General features: G+C 48.0%; 1 protein-coding gene and 1 pseudogene across 1 annotated transcript; both read right to left on the bottom strand.

The window, feature by feature from the left end:
- Positions 1-486: 486 nt before the first annotated feature.
- Positions 487-1823, bottom strand: LOC109940953 (probable choline kinase 2; annotated as a pseudogene).
- A 4706-nt stretch (positions 1824-6529) lies between these two features.
- On the bottom strand, positions 6530-7317 carry LOC100280456 (uncharacterized). The gene is made up of 2 exons (NM_001153376.1): positions 7116-7317; positions 6530-7024 (listed from the first exon to the last, which is right to left on the bottom strand). The coding sequence occupies exons 1-2, from the start codon at positions 7241-7243 to the stop codon at positions 6733-6735; spliced, it is 420 nt and encodes a 139-aa protein (NP_001146848.1). The 5' UTR covers positions 7244-7317; the 3' UTR covers positions 6530-6732.
- Between the last annotated feature and the right edge of the window lie 10847 nt (positions 7318-18164).

Consider the following 18164-nt stretch of genomic DNA (forward strand, 5'->3'; position numbering starts at 1 on the left):
CTAACTATCAAACGTTAGCCCATGAAGTAGGGGCAATCGCATGGCAAGTGACCTATTTTTGATGCTAGTGTGGCACAGTGCCTCATCCTTGCACTCGCTAGCAATGTGCTCAGGCTCTTTGAAGTTCCAGCAAATAGGTTTTGAGGTGCACTCTGCTGCAAAGTGGCTGTAGAAAAAAAGGGAGCAGAGTTACTGTCCACTACAAACAAAACATCAGAAGAATGAAATCTGCAACAATTATTAAAGTGATACTCTGTACAATAATAAGGGGGTGTTTGTTTGAGATTATAATCTGCCCAAATTATATTATCCAATAATTTTTAAACTACTACCAGTTAAAAAATTGTTGGATTATATAACCTGGGTAGATTATAATCTCAAACAACCCCCCCCTAAATCATAAATGTAGTTGTATGATCGAGCAGCAATTGTAACCTACAAAGCAAGACATCTATCAACTCACAAGGTCACAACTCACAAGTGAAACTAACCAGGATATTTTGTAAAATCCAGCACACATGATGTCGTTGTATGACAATCGGCAGTCTTCTCACAGAAGTGATTAGCAATGTTAAATGCAACAGGGTCCAAACTCGCATATTCATATTATTGCAGGATATAAGAGATCGACAAATTATCATTCAATTTTAGGAATAACATGGGTCTAATGTGTAGTAGAACAAGAACCCTCCTCACTGGTGTAATCAGTTGCCCTTATTGCAATTTGGTTGCATTGCTCAGCAAACCAGTATTTTCTGCATTTCTATAATTTTTTTACTAACATATCGCCATTCCTAAAATTTCGTAATAATACATAGGAAATTCATAATTCTGCATATTTTTACGTAGAATTATTCAAATAATAGTAGCCAGCACATGATTCAGAAATGAGAATAAAACTTACAATCAAGTTGACTTGTCTTGTGTCTTCGTATATCATAATATTCCCATACTATAGATTATTGTGGCAAAATCCAAATGATTATTCGACCTCTGAGAGCCTCTTCTCCAGAATTGCATTCTCATCATCCAGCTTATTCAACTGAAATTGTTTAGTCTCTTCCCAAAACACGTGCCACGAGCCACCTCAAGCCATTGACTACATATAAACCCAAACAATCAAATTCGAATCCGAACTCAAAACACGTTTCTCACCAAAATCAGAGAAGTAACAATGAGAAAACGCACACCTGAGCCTCTACCACATTGACATGTCCCTACATTCAGGCATGTCGAGTTCGTGAGATTCACATCGCTTCTTGGCAATCAGAAGTGGATATTTCCAGGTTGCGCACTCGCATAGATCTGCCGTGGAGAGCATCTAACAAAGAGAGGACACAAGCAATGTGAGAGTAAGCCATAACATGACAGTAGCCAATTCCCCATTCCCCATTAGAGCAGACACATTAGGGAGGCAAGGGTGGGTAATAGAGGCGTCGCGTAACCTGGCGTTGATGAACTCCTCAACACAGCTCAATGCAGCCATTAGCGAAGCGGCCGAGCAGGCGAGGGCCCTGACCATGGCGCGACTGCACTTGAAGGTGCGGACCTCATCAGTGCGGTCGAAGAAGACATAGATGCCCCAACCGTAGATGCACATGAGAACTTTGCGTAGGTCACCCTAGCCGCGAGGCCAGGTGATCTAGAAGACCTAGTTAGTCATTGCGGCCTTGAGCTGGGACACACGAGGGCGCTGGGTCCATGTCGCCGCCCCAAAGGTCGCTGGCTAGGCGGTGCAGGATGCGCGCGTCCTCTAGGATACAGGCACTCCGCTTCAGCGCGGGCGCAGCCTTCCCACTCGGTGGTGCATCCCTAGCGGCCATCGCTGCGCAGTGGAGAGGGCCAAGAGGGCGTCTGCGATCTGTGGAGGCGGAGAGAAGCGAAGTGGCGAAGCTGCGGGAGCTGGCAGCGGCGTCGGGCCCTGCCTCCCCCGTCGTCAGGGAGGGCTGCAGGCATGGGAGGGGGCGAGGCAAGGCGGCGATGGTGGAGGAGAAGAGGGGTGGACGGTGTGGGAGTGATGGGAACTTCGGACTGCGCTGTGCACTCAGAGCTCGATTGGACAGAGTTTTTGGGTCCGGGGATTGAACTCACATTTGGATTCCGATGTATTGAATGAAAACACGGGTCTGCATCCACGCGCTAATCCAAGAACCATAACAACACTAATATCAAGAACAAACCTTACCTGAGAATTTATCATTCTATGCCTCGACTCCACGAGCAGTGATCCCTCTAGCTGCAAGCAAAACTAAATAGTTGTATCAGCGAGACACTAATAGCTGCTCGCATAAATAAACAACTGGCGCCATTGTTGAAGCATGAAATTTTGTATGGCGAAAGATACCTTGCAGGAGAGGAGGCGAATACAGCGGCTGTCGGGTTCCTCGACGACGAGTAGAGAAGGCTATCAAAGCAGAACACACCTGAATCTTATTGTTTGAAAAAAGCTCCTCAACCAAGGATCTGTCTCTGTCATTTAAACCAGCATGATGCAGACCTATGCCAAATTGCAGAGTATGCCTCAAATTACTGTCAGAAACCTGTGAAAGAACCATGTCTAGGGAGTTGTCTTCAATGCTCAGGAACTGCCTTGTTTTTTCATCTGATGCTGCAAGCTGCACGTAGAGCACATTAAACAGATAAGATTGCAGTAATGTTTATAGTTATACCCATCTAGTATCATAGATCCAAAGTAGAATCGACCTGAATGATATCAAGAGCTGTAAGTCTTGTCTGTCGACGTGATGACACAAAAATGAGAACTGGTTTATTGGGTGAGTGAGTGCATATGGCTGCATAAGCTGGTTTGTTCATGCTATTCATTCTTGGACAATAGAATTTCCCAGGATATCCCTGTCAAAACATAGAAGGAAACATGGAGTCAGGATGCAATTTTTTCTTATGTTGTGATCCACCAAACATTATCCTCCAAATACTGGGGTTAATCTCTCTCTGGTGGGGTGGTTAGTATCTTTCTATGGTGGGGAGTTATATTTTCTAAGTGCAGGGCAGATAGAATATGTGAAACCAAGGGTGTGGAGAGTGCTGTAAAGACTCTGTTACCAGGGGTCGTGCAGACTGTGCGAGGCCACAGGGAAGACGGAGGTCACCTTCTTCGAACGCCGGCACCCAGGCCGCCCCAAATCCAGGCCGTCACGGCTCACTGGCTTGCCACCGCCGCCCCGGCTATCTACGGGATGCCAAGGTAGCGTGCGAGGGGCCCAGGAGCGGGAGGAAGCAAACACATGGGAAAGATGGAGCGAGGGAGGCGATGATCCGCGCGCGGGTGACTGTGAAGTAACCCTAGCGAGCCGGCGACCAGGATTGAGGGGAAGCGGGGTCAGGTGTGGGGAGAGGAGGAAAGGATGGAGACTCACCTGAACCTGGAGCCGTGTGTCCGTGACGGTGGTGGAGACCAAGCAGGCCGCCGGTAGACGCTCAAGCCGCCAGCGAGCGCGAAGGGAAGTGGGAGGCGGCGTGGGACAGTGGGAGTGGGAAGCCGGAAGCAGGCGAGGGAGAGAGAGGCCGTAGGGGGCGGACCCGAGATAGCTAAACGCAATTTGATAATAAATTCGAGTCCGCCACGGGTCGGTGCGAGACAGGCGGAACAGCCGCCGAACGCGGAGAGCGCTCGGAATCGGTTCAGGTTTTAACTAACCTGATTAGTAGGAGAGATTTCTTTCGCGTCAATAGTTCCGTTTCAACAATAGTTCTGTTTCAACAGTCGCTTCCCTGACCTTTGGCCTCGCCTGTTTTACGAGGGTCGAGGGTACAGCCCAGGGATGTGCGTCTCCAAACTCCCAAAGATAAAATAGCTGCTGTCGTGTTCGATGGACAAATCGCATCTCAGTAATATACTCCTATTTTTGCATCCAAATCACCGCTTCTTAACAGAGGTTTCACACGGTTTCAATACTTTGAAAACGAGTTTGATATCATTTCTCTTGAATACTATGCTATGCGATCTAAAATTATAAATGTCTTACTATTAAATATATATGAAACTGTCATAAAATTATCAGTGAGAGTACCCGAGTCCAGCTCTGCAGCGTGGTCGCGTGGAGACAGTCTTAACGAGGATGGGGCCGAGCCGGCCTGATGGGCCGTCTACTCGTTTATATTGCTCCATCTCCTGTCATTGGTGGGCCATATTCTTGCGCACGAACGTTTGGGCCGAAATCGTTTACTGAAAAACCTTGTCTGCTTGCGTTACAGTGTGCTGACTGCTGACTGATCTGTCGTGTGCGTGCACATTTGGTAGATTTATGAACAGTCTGAAGCACACAATCAAAATCGTTTTGCACTCGTGTATACGGTCAGTGGTAGATCTTGTATATGATCATATAAAATACTGTTTTGCAGCTATATGATTGTGTAAAACATTTAAGCTGTTCAAGACATCCTTAACACTGTATCTTCAGGAATGACAGCGGCATGACCGCATGAGATGATTTGAATGCGAGAAAGGGCAAGACAAACAAACAGTATACTGATATATCGACTCCTGAACCCGCAGAGACGGTTAGAATAACCCTACAGGCTACAGGTGACGTTCACCCCATATCAAATATTTGAATATCAAATACTAAATGGGGTCTTATACGTTCACCCCATATCAAATATTTGAATATCAAATACTAAATGGGGTCTTATTGTGTATACTCTGCAAATTATTGGGTTGAAGATATTCTATCATCCGAAACAACCTATTCTTTTCTAGAATTCTTTTTTCTCTCAACCTTCAAGAGACCTCTCTTTAAGATTTGAGGTAATCATAAGCAAAATATTGATTTTTCTACCATTGTATTTGAAAGATTGTTTAATAGGTTTAGACACCAGAATTAAGAAATAGTGAAAGGTGATCTAGGTGGCCAGAAACTTTCTTTTAGCCAGCTCGCTTTGTGAAAGCAAGAATGCAATGCTCGTTTTGGGGAGGGATTACACTGTGCATGTTTAGTTCATTATCATGTTGGAAATGATGAGGGAGCAAATAGAAGTGAAGTGTACATATATGAATTGAAAAGTTCAGATTTTGTGTGGATGCATATTATGTTGCTGAAATAGAAGGCAGTCTCTAGCAGTGGAGCAACTTTCAGCTTACGGGGCCCTTCATTTTGCCCTTCATAATGAATTGGAATTTACTTAAGTAACTTATTTAGCTTGGAATTTAGTATTCCACGCCTTTCAAAAGTTTAGATAAAGTCTATCCTAAATTATGGGTAGAGGGAGGATGGAAAATGATTTTATACATTAATATTGATTTGAGAGGTAATCATAAGCAAAATATTGATTTTCTATACTATACTTAAAGCATCAGTTTCAACGGTCGTCGTGCGTCATTTTTTTACAAATAATTCCTCACAGCTATTTTAAATTAATCCGCTGCACGTCTATAGATGCCAAACGACAGCTGACATGGGTTAGATGCACGTGGACCACAACTATGGCATAGACAGGACTATGACACAGGCACGTCATGTCGGCATGCTAACTGTGTCGGGCCAGCCCGTTAGTCCGTCGATCCATTTAATTAAATCAGCGTAAAATGTTAAAAAATGGTGCAAGAGGTAGGGTTCGAACCCATGCCCCGATGGAAGAAAGGCGGGAGACACTGGGTTAAACTGTCTAACCAGTAGAACATCAGGTTAAGATGTTTCTAATATTGAATATAAACTGTATATAGGTATATACATTTCTTTTGTAAAATAAAAATAATTGTGTCGGGCCGGACTAGCACTACGGGTCGAGGCTATAGCCCAAGCACGACACGACGTTATTTGCTCTTGCAAGCATTAGATCGTTTGTAAGACCACATTGGCGCAATAGACTACATGGTGTTTGAAGTTTCTGAATTGGTTGGAGCAGCAATGATTTGTCACACTAACAGCAAAATGAAAGGTTATTTGTTGGTTTTAAACGTTAGTAATTGCTACGAAGTAGCATAATTTATATGGAGCGCATCCATTTTTTATTGATGCCTGACTTTAGCAATGACTACATATTTTGATCTATCTTTTTTATAAGTTTGAATTCATTAGACTTATTTTATAAACTTGATCTCACAAACTCTCTTATTTGGACTCTGTATGATGGAATTATGTCATTTTATAATCTATGTTCATTCAGTTAATCGTTGTGAACTCTCTTATAATCGCTCACTTCATTGACCGTGTTGTACCAAGACATATTTGCATGAAATAAATAATAACATCAGTTAGCCAAATCAAAAAATATATTATACAGAGAATGAAGACAATCAATAAAAAATCTTAAATTTTTTTATGGATAGTTTACGTGGGCGGAGACAATCAATAAAAATTCTTGAATTTTTTTATGGATAGTTTACGTGGGTATTGTTGTATGCCGTCGCAACGCACGGTCAACCGACTAGTCTACCATTATATTTGAAACAAATATACATTATATTTGAAACAAATATAAGTATATATTTTTCTACCATTGTATTTGAAGAAATATAAGAACTAAGACACGGATTTAGAAGTCTCTATTCATTAATTGTACAGATCAATGGAAACAGGGACGAGATGGCGCTTTTTGTATTCACTGCTCCACGGTTCCATTTACATCTTCCACGGTCCTACCTCTCCCAAGACAAACATGACCTGCACAACGATTATATTTATTTTTTTGGTACACGTGTAGACGTGTAGTATACGAGACATGCATGGGAAAGGCTGATCGATCGACCGATGGTGATGCAGCGGAATGCGACTACTCTCGCACGTAGCTCGCGATGCGCACGATGTTGCCGTCCATGTCCCGCACGAAGCCGGACTTCTGGCCCCAGGGCTTGTCCTCCGGCGCGCTCACGGCCACGGCCCCGTTGTCCACGGCGCGCTTGTACGCCGCGTCGACGTCCGCGTAGGCGAAGCAGACCTCTACGGAGCCCCTCCCGGCGGCCGACGAGTCCGGCAGCTGCACCGCCCCCGACAGCTCGTCCGTCTCCCGCTGGTGCAGCGGCGTGAACGCGATGGTCGTCGCCCCGCTCTCCAGCTCCGCCCACCTGCAAAGTAAACCCAGAAAGGCGCGCAGATGCGGCAGATTAGGCGCGCATCCGGATCAGGCGGGCACAGGCGCGCGCGCACGCGTTTTACTTGCGGGACTGGTCGAGGCGGCGGACGGTGTAGCCGAAGGCGGCGTCGTAGAAGGAGGCGGCCTTCTCCACGTCCCTCACGTACAAGATGATGTAGGCCAGTTTGGGTTTCGGGCCACCGGAGGCCATGGCTCGTTGCTTCTTCTTCCTAGCGCTCCTTTGCAACTAAATGTTAGCTTGGTGCCCTCCAGTCCAGAGTCCAGACGGCCTGAGCCCCCTGCCCCGCCCTTTTATGCACGCGGGCGGCAGGTTCCACGGCGTGGGACGAGGTGGCACGCATGCAAGCGGCGAGATGCCCGCTAGCTTCCACGTTGTCACCGTTACTCGGTGCCTCGGTGTCACATGCGACATATTAGGTAATCCTGTGTACGATTTCCTTTCCGATTCATGTATGTATATTTCTTCAACTATTTTTAGCTAGCTAGAAAACTGCGCTGAGACAAATACTAGCTGCAGCGGCATACTTTAACAACTACGCCCCTCCGTGCCCCGTGTACAGGCTGCGTCTAGTGCATCATCTCGCTATTTTCGCCGCCACCGCCGGGGCCGGGAGCATGCTGCTGTTGCCGTCCGGGACGACTTCGCAGGTAAGGCCGACTTGTCCCCGCGCGCCGGTTGTCGACTCTCTGCTGCCGTCAACGCATGGTACTCGTCACCACCTATCTCCAGCCAGATCCATGCTTGTTCAGATCAGTTCCTCCACCCTCCCAAGTCCCAACCCCAGATTGGGGGCTACAGCATGTGCTCGCTCCTCCGCTGGGCCATCAAGCTCGAGGAAGGAGACCCAGTATTGCCACTCCGCCATTCATCTGCGCTCAGCTCGTGGAAGGAGAGCAAGACACCAGAGTGGAAGGAGAGCATCTGCCCGGCCTCAAGCCCACCGTTCGAGCTCGCCGAGTGCTCGTTCTCGAGCGCATGTCCCTTCATGTAGGGCCGCACTCCTACCTAGATTGGCTACCGTCATCGATGACAGTGGCCGATCTTAGTGCTAACAGAGGCCTCGTCTCTAGCAGGAGCCGTCATCTGGGCTACCCGTTATCACCGGACACGTCGTCGTCAAAAGTACTCCCTCTTCAGACCATATTGCCAATGTCATCGGATGTTGTTGCAAAGAGCAAGTCAAAGAGGAGCTTTGACTTCGAGAGGTGGGCTCGGCCAGGTGTTATCGCTACCTCGCACATGATCACCAAGTTAGCTCACGCAAGAACTTTCTTCCGTTGCATTCGGTGTCGCTGCCTTGGTCATCAGGAGCGGCATTGTCACTTTCGGTCTTCCTCTCGTGCTCGTCGAGTTAAGTCCTCTGTCCAATGTGATCATCCTGAACAATCAGGGACTTGGAGTACTGAGGTAGTGGCCAAGTCTTCGCCAAGTACGTTGTTGTCAGCTGACACCGTCGCCAAGTCTCAATCACATGGACATCTCAATCCCCCGTCGGCTTCTCAACCATCGGTTTCCGTGGTGAGGACGACGATCATGTTTGTCGTTGGTGTTGTGCCTCTCTTGCCTCGACACCTTTGCACCTTCATTCCTTGGTCACCCCTTTGGCCGAGTCGTTGCGGTTAGAGTTTCAACATATGTTTTCAGCTTGTTTGAAGGAAGTGTTTCAACCTGTCAAGGAGGAGGCTTCTATCATCAAGGTGTGGCTACCATGTGTGGCCAACTATTTGGATCATGGGGAGGCGCATGAGAAGCATGCTTCTGTCTCTGACTTGCTCGAGCTCTTTGGCCCATGTTCTCCAGTGAAGCAAGATTCACCATCGTCTATCCTTGCCTCTCTCACGTTGGCCTGCGCGACTATCGACTCCTTGGTGTGTCCGGACACCAGTACAAACACTGCAGTCTCTGTCCTTGGCGAGATGCCCACTAGGACCTCTGGTACAAAGATTCATAGAGAAGAGATTCATAGAGAGACGAACCTTACCACTAATGAGGTGATGGAATGGGCATTTGAAGCTAATTCTCACTGAATGATGTCCACCGAGTAGACCATTGAGGTGCCTTTAGATACATTCACGTTGCTTTAGGTTGTCACCTCTGTTGAGGATGTTGTGGTGGAGGATGCATTAGATGAGGATGAAGCTACTTTGGTTACGCAAAGTTCTTTTTTGTTGTGTGCTCGTGGTGTCAGAGCTGTTGTGTGTTCCTATTGCTAGGGTGTTGCTGTTGTTGGTAGGGTTCACATAGTTTTTGTTGTAGTCCTCTTTCGAGAGGTTGTTGTTGCCTGATCTAAAATCAGGGTTTAGGCCAAGAACAACAAGAAGGCTAGCTAGAGTAACTATATGACATTTTATAATATTGTGGCATGAAGTAAGACGACTAAGGGGCTGTTTGGTTTGCTGCCTAACTTGCCATAGTTTACCACGCCTAAGGTTAGACAAGTTTGACCAAGTTAGGCATGTGTTTGGTTTGAAGCCATAGTTGTGGCAAGATTTTTCTCCTGCTACGTAGGTCCCACTCGTCAATGACTAATAAAAGTGTGGCAAGATTCTCTTAGGCGTGGCAAACTGTGGCGCAAAATTTGAGTGCCTAATGTTGAGTTTGTGATCCAATTTCTGAAGAAGGCGGCCAAGTTGGCGAGCGAAGCGGAGGCCCGTCGCCGGGAGGCTTGGGCCGGTTGATGATATGTTGATTGCTGCCAAGAGCATGAAGGAAATCACTGCTTTAAAGGCACAACTTAGTAGCGAATTTGATATGAAGGATCTGGGTTCTGCAAAGAAAATCCTTGGCATAGAGATAGTCAGGGATAGGAAGTCTGGACTGATGTACTTGAGCCAGAAGAATTATATTGAGAAGGTCCTTCGTCGTTTCAACATGCAAAATACTAAACCTGTGAGTACTCCGTTGGCTCCTCATTTTAAACTGTCTGCTAAACAGTGTGCTGAAACTGATGCTGAGCTTGAATATATGTCAAAAGTTCCATACTGTAGTGTTGTTGGGTCACTCATGTATGCTATGGTTTGTTCTCGTCCTGATTTGTCTCATGCTATGAGCGTTGTTGCTAGATACATGTCTAATCCTGGTAAAGAGCATTGGAAAGCTGTTCAGTGGATTTTCAGATATCTACGTGGTTCTTCTAGTGCTTGTTTATGTTTTGGTAAATCTGGAGATGGTCTGATTGGCTATGTTGATTCAGATTATGAAAGGAAAATGTGCCCTTGGGCCATTTCTAAGTATTTTGGTGATTTAGTGTCCAACACAAGTACCTAAGTGTAAAATGGTGGACAAAGTACAAATCAAGGATAAAGGTATGTTTCTCATACTTAGTACATTGTTTTAGAGACTAATGTATTGTGTCTAAGTGCTGGAAACAGGAAAAATCGAATTGGAATTGTCTTGGCTCGAGCAGCCAAGACTCTGTTCAGTCTGGGAGCACCGGACTGTCCGGTGGTGCACCGGACAGTGTCCGGTGCGCCAAGCTGGCTCGAGCGAACTGGCCGCTCTCGGGAATTCACCGGCGACGTACGACTATAATTCACCGGACTGTCTGGTGTGCACCGGACTGTCCGGTGAGCCAACGGTCGGCCGGGCCAACGGTCGGCCGCGCGATCTGCGCAGGACACGTGGCCGGGCCAACGGCTAGAAGGGGGCACCGGACTGTCCGGTGTGCACCGGACATGTCCGGTGCGCCAACGGCTCCAAGGCTGCCAACGGTCGGCTTCGCCATAGAAGGAAAGAAATCGGGCACCGGACTGTCCGGTGCGCCACGCGACAGAAGGCAAGAATTGCCTTCCCAGATTGCTCTCAACGGCTCCTAGCTGCCTTGGGGCTATAAAAGGGACCCCTAGGCGCATGGAGGAGTACACCAAGCATTCCTTGAGCACTCTTGATCACTCACACTCCATTCCTGCGCACTTGTTTGACATTCTAGTGATTTGAGCTCCGTTCTAGTGTGCTAGTCTTTTGAGCTCAAGTCTGGGTCTTGTGTGTGCGTATTTGCTGTGATCTTTGTGTCTTGTGTGAGTTGCTAATCCCTCCCTTGCTCCGTGCTTCTTTGTGAACTTCAAGTGTAAGGGCGAGAGGCTCCAAGTTGTGGAGATTCCTCGCAAACGGGATTAAGAAAAGCAAAGCAAAACATCGTGGTATTTAAGTGGGTCTTTGGACCGCTTGAGAGGGGTCGATTGCAACCCTTGTCCGTTGGGACGCCACAACGTGGAGTAGGCAAGCGTTGGTCTTGGCCGAACCACGGGATAACCACCGTGCCATCTCTGTGATTGATATCTTTGTGGTTATTGTGTTTTGTTGAGACTCCTCTCTAGCCACTTGTGATTATTGTGCTAACACTTAACCAAGTTTTGTGGCTTAAGTTTTAAGTTTTACAGGATCACCTATTCACCCCCCTCTAGGTGCTCTCAATTGGTATCAGAGCCGTTCTCTTCACGAAGGGACTAATCGCCCGAAGAGATGGATCCTAAGGGAAAGGGGATGGTGGTCAACAAAGAGAAGGAGTCTATCTTCAATGAATCGAAAGATGACAAGCCTACCGACTCGGGCTCGGGCCACAAGCGCAAAGACGAGAAGAAGAAGAAGAAGACAAGGCGCATCAAGGATATCGTCTACTACGACAACGACGAATCTTCCTCTTCCCAAAAGTACGATGACGACTACGAGAAAAAGAAAACGGTCAATTCGAAATTTTCTTTTGATTACTCTCGTATTCCTCAAAGTACAAATGCTCATCTATTATCTATTCCACTTGGTAAACCTCCTCATTTTGATGAAGAGGACTACGGATTTTGGAGTCACAAAATGCGTAGTCACTTGTTCTCTCTCCATCCTAGTATATGGGAGATTGTAGACAGTGGAATGCACTTTGATAGTACGGATAATCCCATGTTCATTAATGAGCAAATTCATAAAAATGCACAAGCTACTACTATTCTTCTAGCTTCATTGTGCAGGGATGAATACCACAAAGTGAGCGGCTTGGATAACGCCAAGCAAATTTGGGATACCCTCAAGATCTCTCATGAGGGGAATGACGTCACAATGCTCACCAAGATGGAGTTGGTGGAGGGCGAACTCGGGAGATTCGCTATGTGTCGAGGACCATAATTAGGGGTACCCTCAAGGCTCCTAATTCTCAGCTGGTAACCCCCATCAGCATAAAGCTGGAAAGGCCTGATGGGTGCGATTAAGTCAGGGATCGGTCCATTCGAGGGACTCGATCACGCCTCGCCCGAGCCTAGCCTCGGACAAGGGCAGCCGACCCCGGAGGATCTCCGCCTCGCCCGAGGCCCCCTCCAGCGGCTAACGTATTTCCGGCTCGCCCGAGGCCCTGTCTTCGCCAAGAAGCAACCCTGACCAAATCGCCGCGCCGACCGACCAAATCGCAGGAGCATTTAATGCAAAAGTGGCCTGACGCCTTTATCCTGACGCGCGCCCTTCAGCCGACAGAGCCGAAGTGACCGCCGTCACTTCGCCGCTCCACTGACCGGCCTGACAGAAAGACAGCGCCGTCTGCGCCGCTCCGACTGCGGTGCCACTTGACAGAGTGAGGCTGACAGGAAGTCAGGCCCGGCCGCAGGCACCATAGGAAGCTCCGCTTCGCTCGACCCAGGGCTCGGACTCGGGCTAAGTCCCGGAAGACGGCGAACTCCGCTCCGCCCGACCCAGGGCTCGGACTCGGGCTAAGTCCCGGAAGACGGCGAACTCCGCTCCGCCTGACCCAGGGCTCGGACTCGGGCTAAGTCCCGGAAGACGGCGAACTCCGCTCCGCCCGACCAGGGGCTCGGACTCGGGCTAAGTCCCGGAAGACGGCGAACTCCGCTCCGCCCGACCCAGGGCTCGGACTTGGGCTCAGCCCCAGAAGACGACGAACTCCGCTCCGCCCGACCCAGGGCTCGGACTTGGGCTCAGCCCCAGAAGACGACGAACTCCGCTTCGCCCGACCCCAGGGCTCGGACTCTGCCCTGGCCTCAGCCGACGGTCTCCGCCTCGCCCGACCCAGGGGCTCGGACTCGACCTCGGCCACGGAAGACAGACTCGACCTCGGCTTCGGAGGAGCTTCCACATCACCCAACCTAGGGCGCAGACCAGCCACGTCAATAGGAGGCGCCATCATCACCCTACCCCAAGCTGACTCGGGCCACGGGGAACAAGACCGGCGTCCCATCTGGCTCGCTCCGCCAGATAGGCAATGATGGCGCCCCGCATACTCTGTGACGACGGCGGCTCTCAGCCCCCTTACGGAAGCAAGAGGACGTCAGCAAGGGCTCAACAGCTCCGACAGCTGTCCCTCCGCCAGGCTCCAGCGCTCCTCCGACGGCCACGACATCACACCAGCTGGGTGCCAAAATCTCTCCGGCTGCCACAACGGCAAGTACTTAGGGCGCTAGCTCTCCTCCGCTAGACACGTAGCACTCTGCTACACCCCCCATTGTACATCTGGATCCTCTCCTTACGCCTATAAAAGGAAGGACCAGGGCCCTCTTAGAGGGGGTTGGCCACGCGGGGACGAGGACGAGACAGGCGCTCGCGTGAGGCCGCTCGCTCCCTCTCCCGTGTGGACGCTTGTAACCCCCTACTGCAAGCGCAACCGACCTGGGCGCGGGACGAACACGAAGGCCGCGGGATTTCTGAAAGGGAAATGTGCCCTTGGGCCATTTCTAAGTATTTTGGTGATTGAGTGTCAACACAAGTGCTTAAATGTAAATCAATGCCCATGGATGAACAAAGTGCAAATCTTCAACAAAGGTATGTTTCTAAGTCTTAGTACATTGGTTTTGTGTACTAATATATTTGTCTAAGTGTTAGAAACAGAAAGAAGAAGAGAAGAGAAGACTTGGCTGTGTGCAGCCAAGGGGCTGTTTCGGTCTGGGGCACCGGACTGTCCGGTGGTGCACCGGACAGTGTCCGGTGGTGCACCGGACAGTGTCCGGTGCGCCAGGCTGCCTCGGCCGAAGAGGCCGCTCTCGGGTTTTTCTCCGGCGACTTCGGCTAAAATTCACCGGACTGTCCGGTGTGCACCGGACTGTCCGGTGAGCCAACGGTCGGCCGGGCCAACGGTCGGCCGCGCGATCGGCGCGCGACACGTGGCCGAGCCAACGGTCGGAAGGAAGCACCGGACTGTCCGGTGTGCACCGGACTGTCCGGTGCGCCAGATCTGCAACGGTCGGCAACGGTCGGCTTCGCTTTTTATGGAAACAAATCGGGCACCGGACAGTGTCCGGTGTGCACCGGACTGTCCGGTGCGCCACGAGACAGAAGGCAAAGATGGCCTTCCAGATTTGTTCCCAACGGCTCCTAGCTGCCTTGGGGCTATAAAAGGGACCCCTTGGCGCATGGAGGAGTACACCAAGCATTCCTTGAGCACTCTTGATCACTCACACATCAATCTCGCGCACTTGTTCGACATTCTAGTGATTTGAGCTCCGTTCTAGTGTGCTAGTCTTTTGAGCTCAAGTCTGGGTCTTGTGTGTGCGTATTCGCTGTGATCTTTGTGTCGTGTGTGAGTTGCTAATCCCTCCTTTGCTCTGTGATTCTCTGTGAACATCTTTTGTAAGGGCGAGAGGCTCCAAGTTGTGGAGATTCCTCGCAAACGGGATTGAGAAAAGAAAAGCAAGAACACCGTGGTATTCAAGTTGATCATTGGATCACTTGAGAGGAGTTGAGTGCAACTCTCGTCCGTTGGGACGCCACAACGTGGAGTAGGCAAGTTTTGTACTTGGCCGAACCACGGGATAACCACTGTGTCATCTCTGTGATTGGATTCTTGTGGTTATTGTGTTTTGACTCCTCTCTAGCCACTTGGCATAAACTGTGCTAACACCTAATCAAGTTTTGTGGCTATAAGTTTAAGTTTTTACAGGATCACCTATTCACCCCCCCCTCTAGGTGCTCTCAATTGGTATCAGAGCCGTTCTCTTCAAGAAAGGGACTAACCGCCCGAAGAGATGGATCCTAAGGGGAAGGGAATTGTGATCAACGACAAGGAGAAGGAGTCCTTCGTCAACGAGCCAAGGGATGACAAGTCCAATGACTCGGGCTCGGGCCACAAGCGAAGAGATGGGAAGAAGAAGAAGACAAGACGCATCAAGGAGATCGTCTACTACGACAGCGATGAGTCCTCTTCTTCCCAAAAGGACGACGACCACGACAGACAAAGGAAACCGGTTAATTCTAACTTTTCTTTTGACTACTCTCGTATTCCGCAAAGTTCAAATTCACATTTGCTTTCTATTCCACTCGGCAAGCCCCCACACTTTGATGGGGAGGACTACGGATTTTGGAGCCACAAAATGCGTAGTCACCTATTCTCTCTCCATCCTAGCATATGGGAGATTGTAGATAGTGGAATGCACTTTAATAGTTCGGATAGTCCTATATTCATTAATGAGCAAATCCATAAGAATGCACAAGCTACTACTGTTCTTCTAGCCTCATTGTGCAGGGATGAATATAATAAAGTGAGTGGCTTGGATAACGCCAAGCAAATCTGGGATACCCTCAAGATCTCTCATGAGGGAAATGACGCTACCTTGCTCACCAAAATGGAGTTGGTGGAGGGCAAGCTTGGACGGTTCGCGATGATAAGGGGCGAGGAGCCAACTCAAACATACAACCGGCTCAAGACCCTTGTCAACAAAATAAGGAGCTACGGAAGCACGCGATGGACGGACCACGACGTCGTCCGACTAATGCTCAGGTCCTTTACCGTTCTTGATCCTCATTTGGTGAATAATATTCGTGAGAATCCCAGGTACACCAAAATGTCGCCCGAAGAAGTACTAGGAAAATTCGTCAGCGGGCGAATGATGATCAAGGAGGCAAGGTATGTGGACGACGCCTTGAATGGACCGATCAACGAGCCGCAACCTTTTGCTCTCAAAGCCACAGGGAACAAGGAGGCGCTACCCAGCAAGGTGGCGCAAATTGAGGCGGCCGGTCTTAATGAAGAAGAAATGGCCCTCATTATCAAGAGATTCAAGACGGTGCTAAAGGGTCGCAATGGACAGCCGAGCAAGACTAAGACCAAGGGGAAGCGATCATGCTTCAAATGCGGTAAGCTTGGTCATTTTATTGCTAACTGTCCTGATAATGATAATGACCAGGAAAAGGGGAACAAGAGGGAAAAGAAGAAGCATTACAAGAAGGCAAAGGGCGAGGCGCATCTAGGCAAGGAGTGGGACTCGGATTGCTCCTCGTCCGACTCCGACAATGAAGGACTCGCCGCCACCGCCTTCAACAAATCAACCCTCTTCCCCAACGAGCGTCACACATGCCTTATGGCAAGAGAGAAGAAGGTATGTACTCGCAACTCTACCTATGCTTCTTCAAGTGAGGACGAATCTAGTGATGAGGATGAAGTAGATTATTCATGTTTGTTCAAGGGCTTAGATAGATCTAAGATAGACAAAATTAATGAATTAATTGATGCCTTGAATGAAAAGAATATACTTTTAGAAAAGCAAGAGGATTTGTTGTATGAAGAGCATGATAAATTTGTTGAGGCACAAAAATCCTATGCTTTAGAAGTTAAGAGAAATGAAATGCTTTCTTTTGAACTATCTACTTGTCATGAAACCATTTCTACTTTGAAAGGTGTCAACAATGATTTAAATGCTAAATTAGAAGTAGCAAACAAATCCAATTCTTGTGTAGAACATGTTGAAATTTGTACTAGGTGTAAAGACTTTGACATTAATGCTTGTAGTGAACACCTAGTTTCAATTTCCAAGCTTAATGATGAACTGGCTAGTCTTAATGCTCAACTTAAGACTAGCAAGAATGATTTCGATAAGCTAAAATTTGCAAGGGATGCCTACACAATTGGTAGACACCCCTCAATTAAGGATGGACTTGGCTTCAAGAGAGAAGCTAAGAACTTAACAAGCCATAAGGCTCCCATTCCCGCCAAGGAGAAAGGGAAGGCCCCTATGGCTACTAGTGCTAAAAGGAACCATGCATTTTTGTATCATGATAGAAGACAAACTAGAAATGTAAGTCATGATGCTTATGATTCATATGTTTATGATTCTCATACCATGTTTGCTCCTAGTTCCTCTTATGTGTATGATAGAAATGTTACTAGGAGAAATGTTGTTCCTAAAAGAAATGCTATTCATCATGTGCCTAGAAGGAATGTTATTCATGCTCCTAGGAAAATAGCAAATGAACCTTCCACAATTTATTATGCTTTAAATGCTTCCTTTGCTATTTGTAGAAAGGATAAGAAAATTGTTGCTAGGAAGTTAGGGGCAAAATGCAAGGGAGACAAAACTTGCATTTGGGTCCCTAAGGATATTTGCACTAACCTTGTAGGACCCAACATGAGTTGGGTACCTAAGACCCAAGCCTAAATTTGCCTTGCAGGTTTATGCATCCGGGGGTTCAAGCTGGATTATTGATAGCGGATGCACAAACCATATGACGGGGGAGAAGAAGATGTTCACCTCCTACGTCAAGAATAAGGATTCCCAAGATTCAATCATATTCGGTGATGGGAATCAAGGCAAGGTAAAAGGGTTAGGTAAAATTGCAATTTCTAATGAGCACTCTATCTCTAATGTGTTTTTAGTAGAGTCACTAGGATATAATTTACTATCTGTTAGTCAATTGTGCAATATGGGATATAACTGTCTGTTTACAAATATAGATGTGTCTGTCTTTAGAAGAAGTGATGGTTCACTAGCTTTTAAGGGTGTATTAGACGGCAAACTTTATTTAGTTGATTTTGCAAAAGAAGAGGCCGGTCTAGATGCATGCTTAATGGCTAAGACTTGCATGGGCTGGCTGTGGCATCGCCGCTTAGCACATGTGGGGATGAAGAACCTTCACAAGCTTCTAAAGGGAGAACACGTGATAGGTCTAACCAATGTTCAATTCGAAAAAGATAGACCTTGTGCAGCTTGTCAAGCAGGGAAACAGGTGGGAGGAGCGCATCACAGCAAGAATGTGATGACCACTTCAAGACCCCTGGAGCTGCTGCATATGGACCTCTTCGGACCCGTCGCCTATCTAAGCATAGGGGGAAGTAAGTATGGTCTAGTTATTGTTGATGACTTTTCCCGCTTCACTTGGGTGTTCTTTTTGCAGGATAAGTCTGAAACCC

The sequence above is a fragment of the Zea mays genome, chromosome 1, assembly GCF_902167145.1.
Source record: "Zea mays cultivar B73 chromosome 1, Zm-B73-REFERENCE-NAM-5.0, whole genome shotgun sequence".
Taxonomy (NCBI): domain Eukaryota; kingdom Viridiplantae; phylum Streptophyta; class Magnoliopsida; order Poales; family Poaceae; genus Zea; species Zea mays.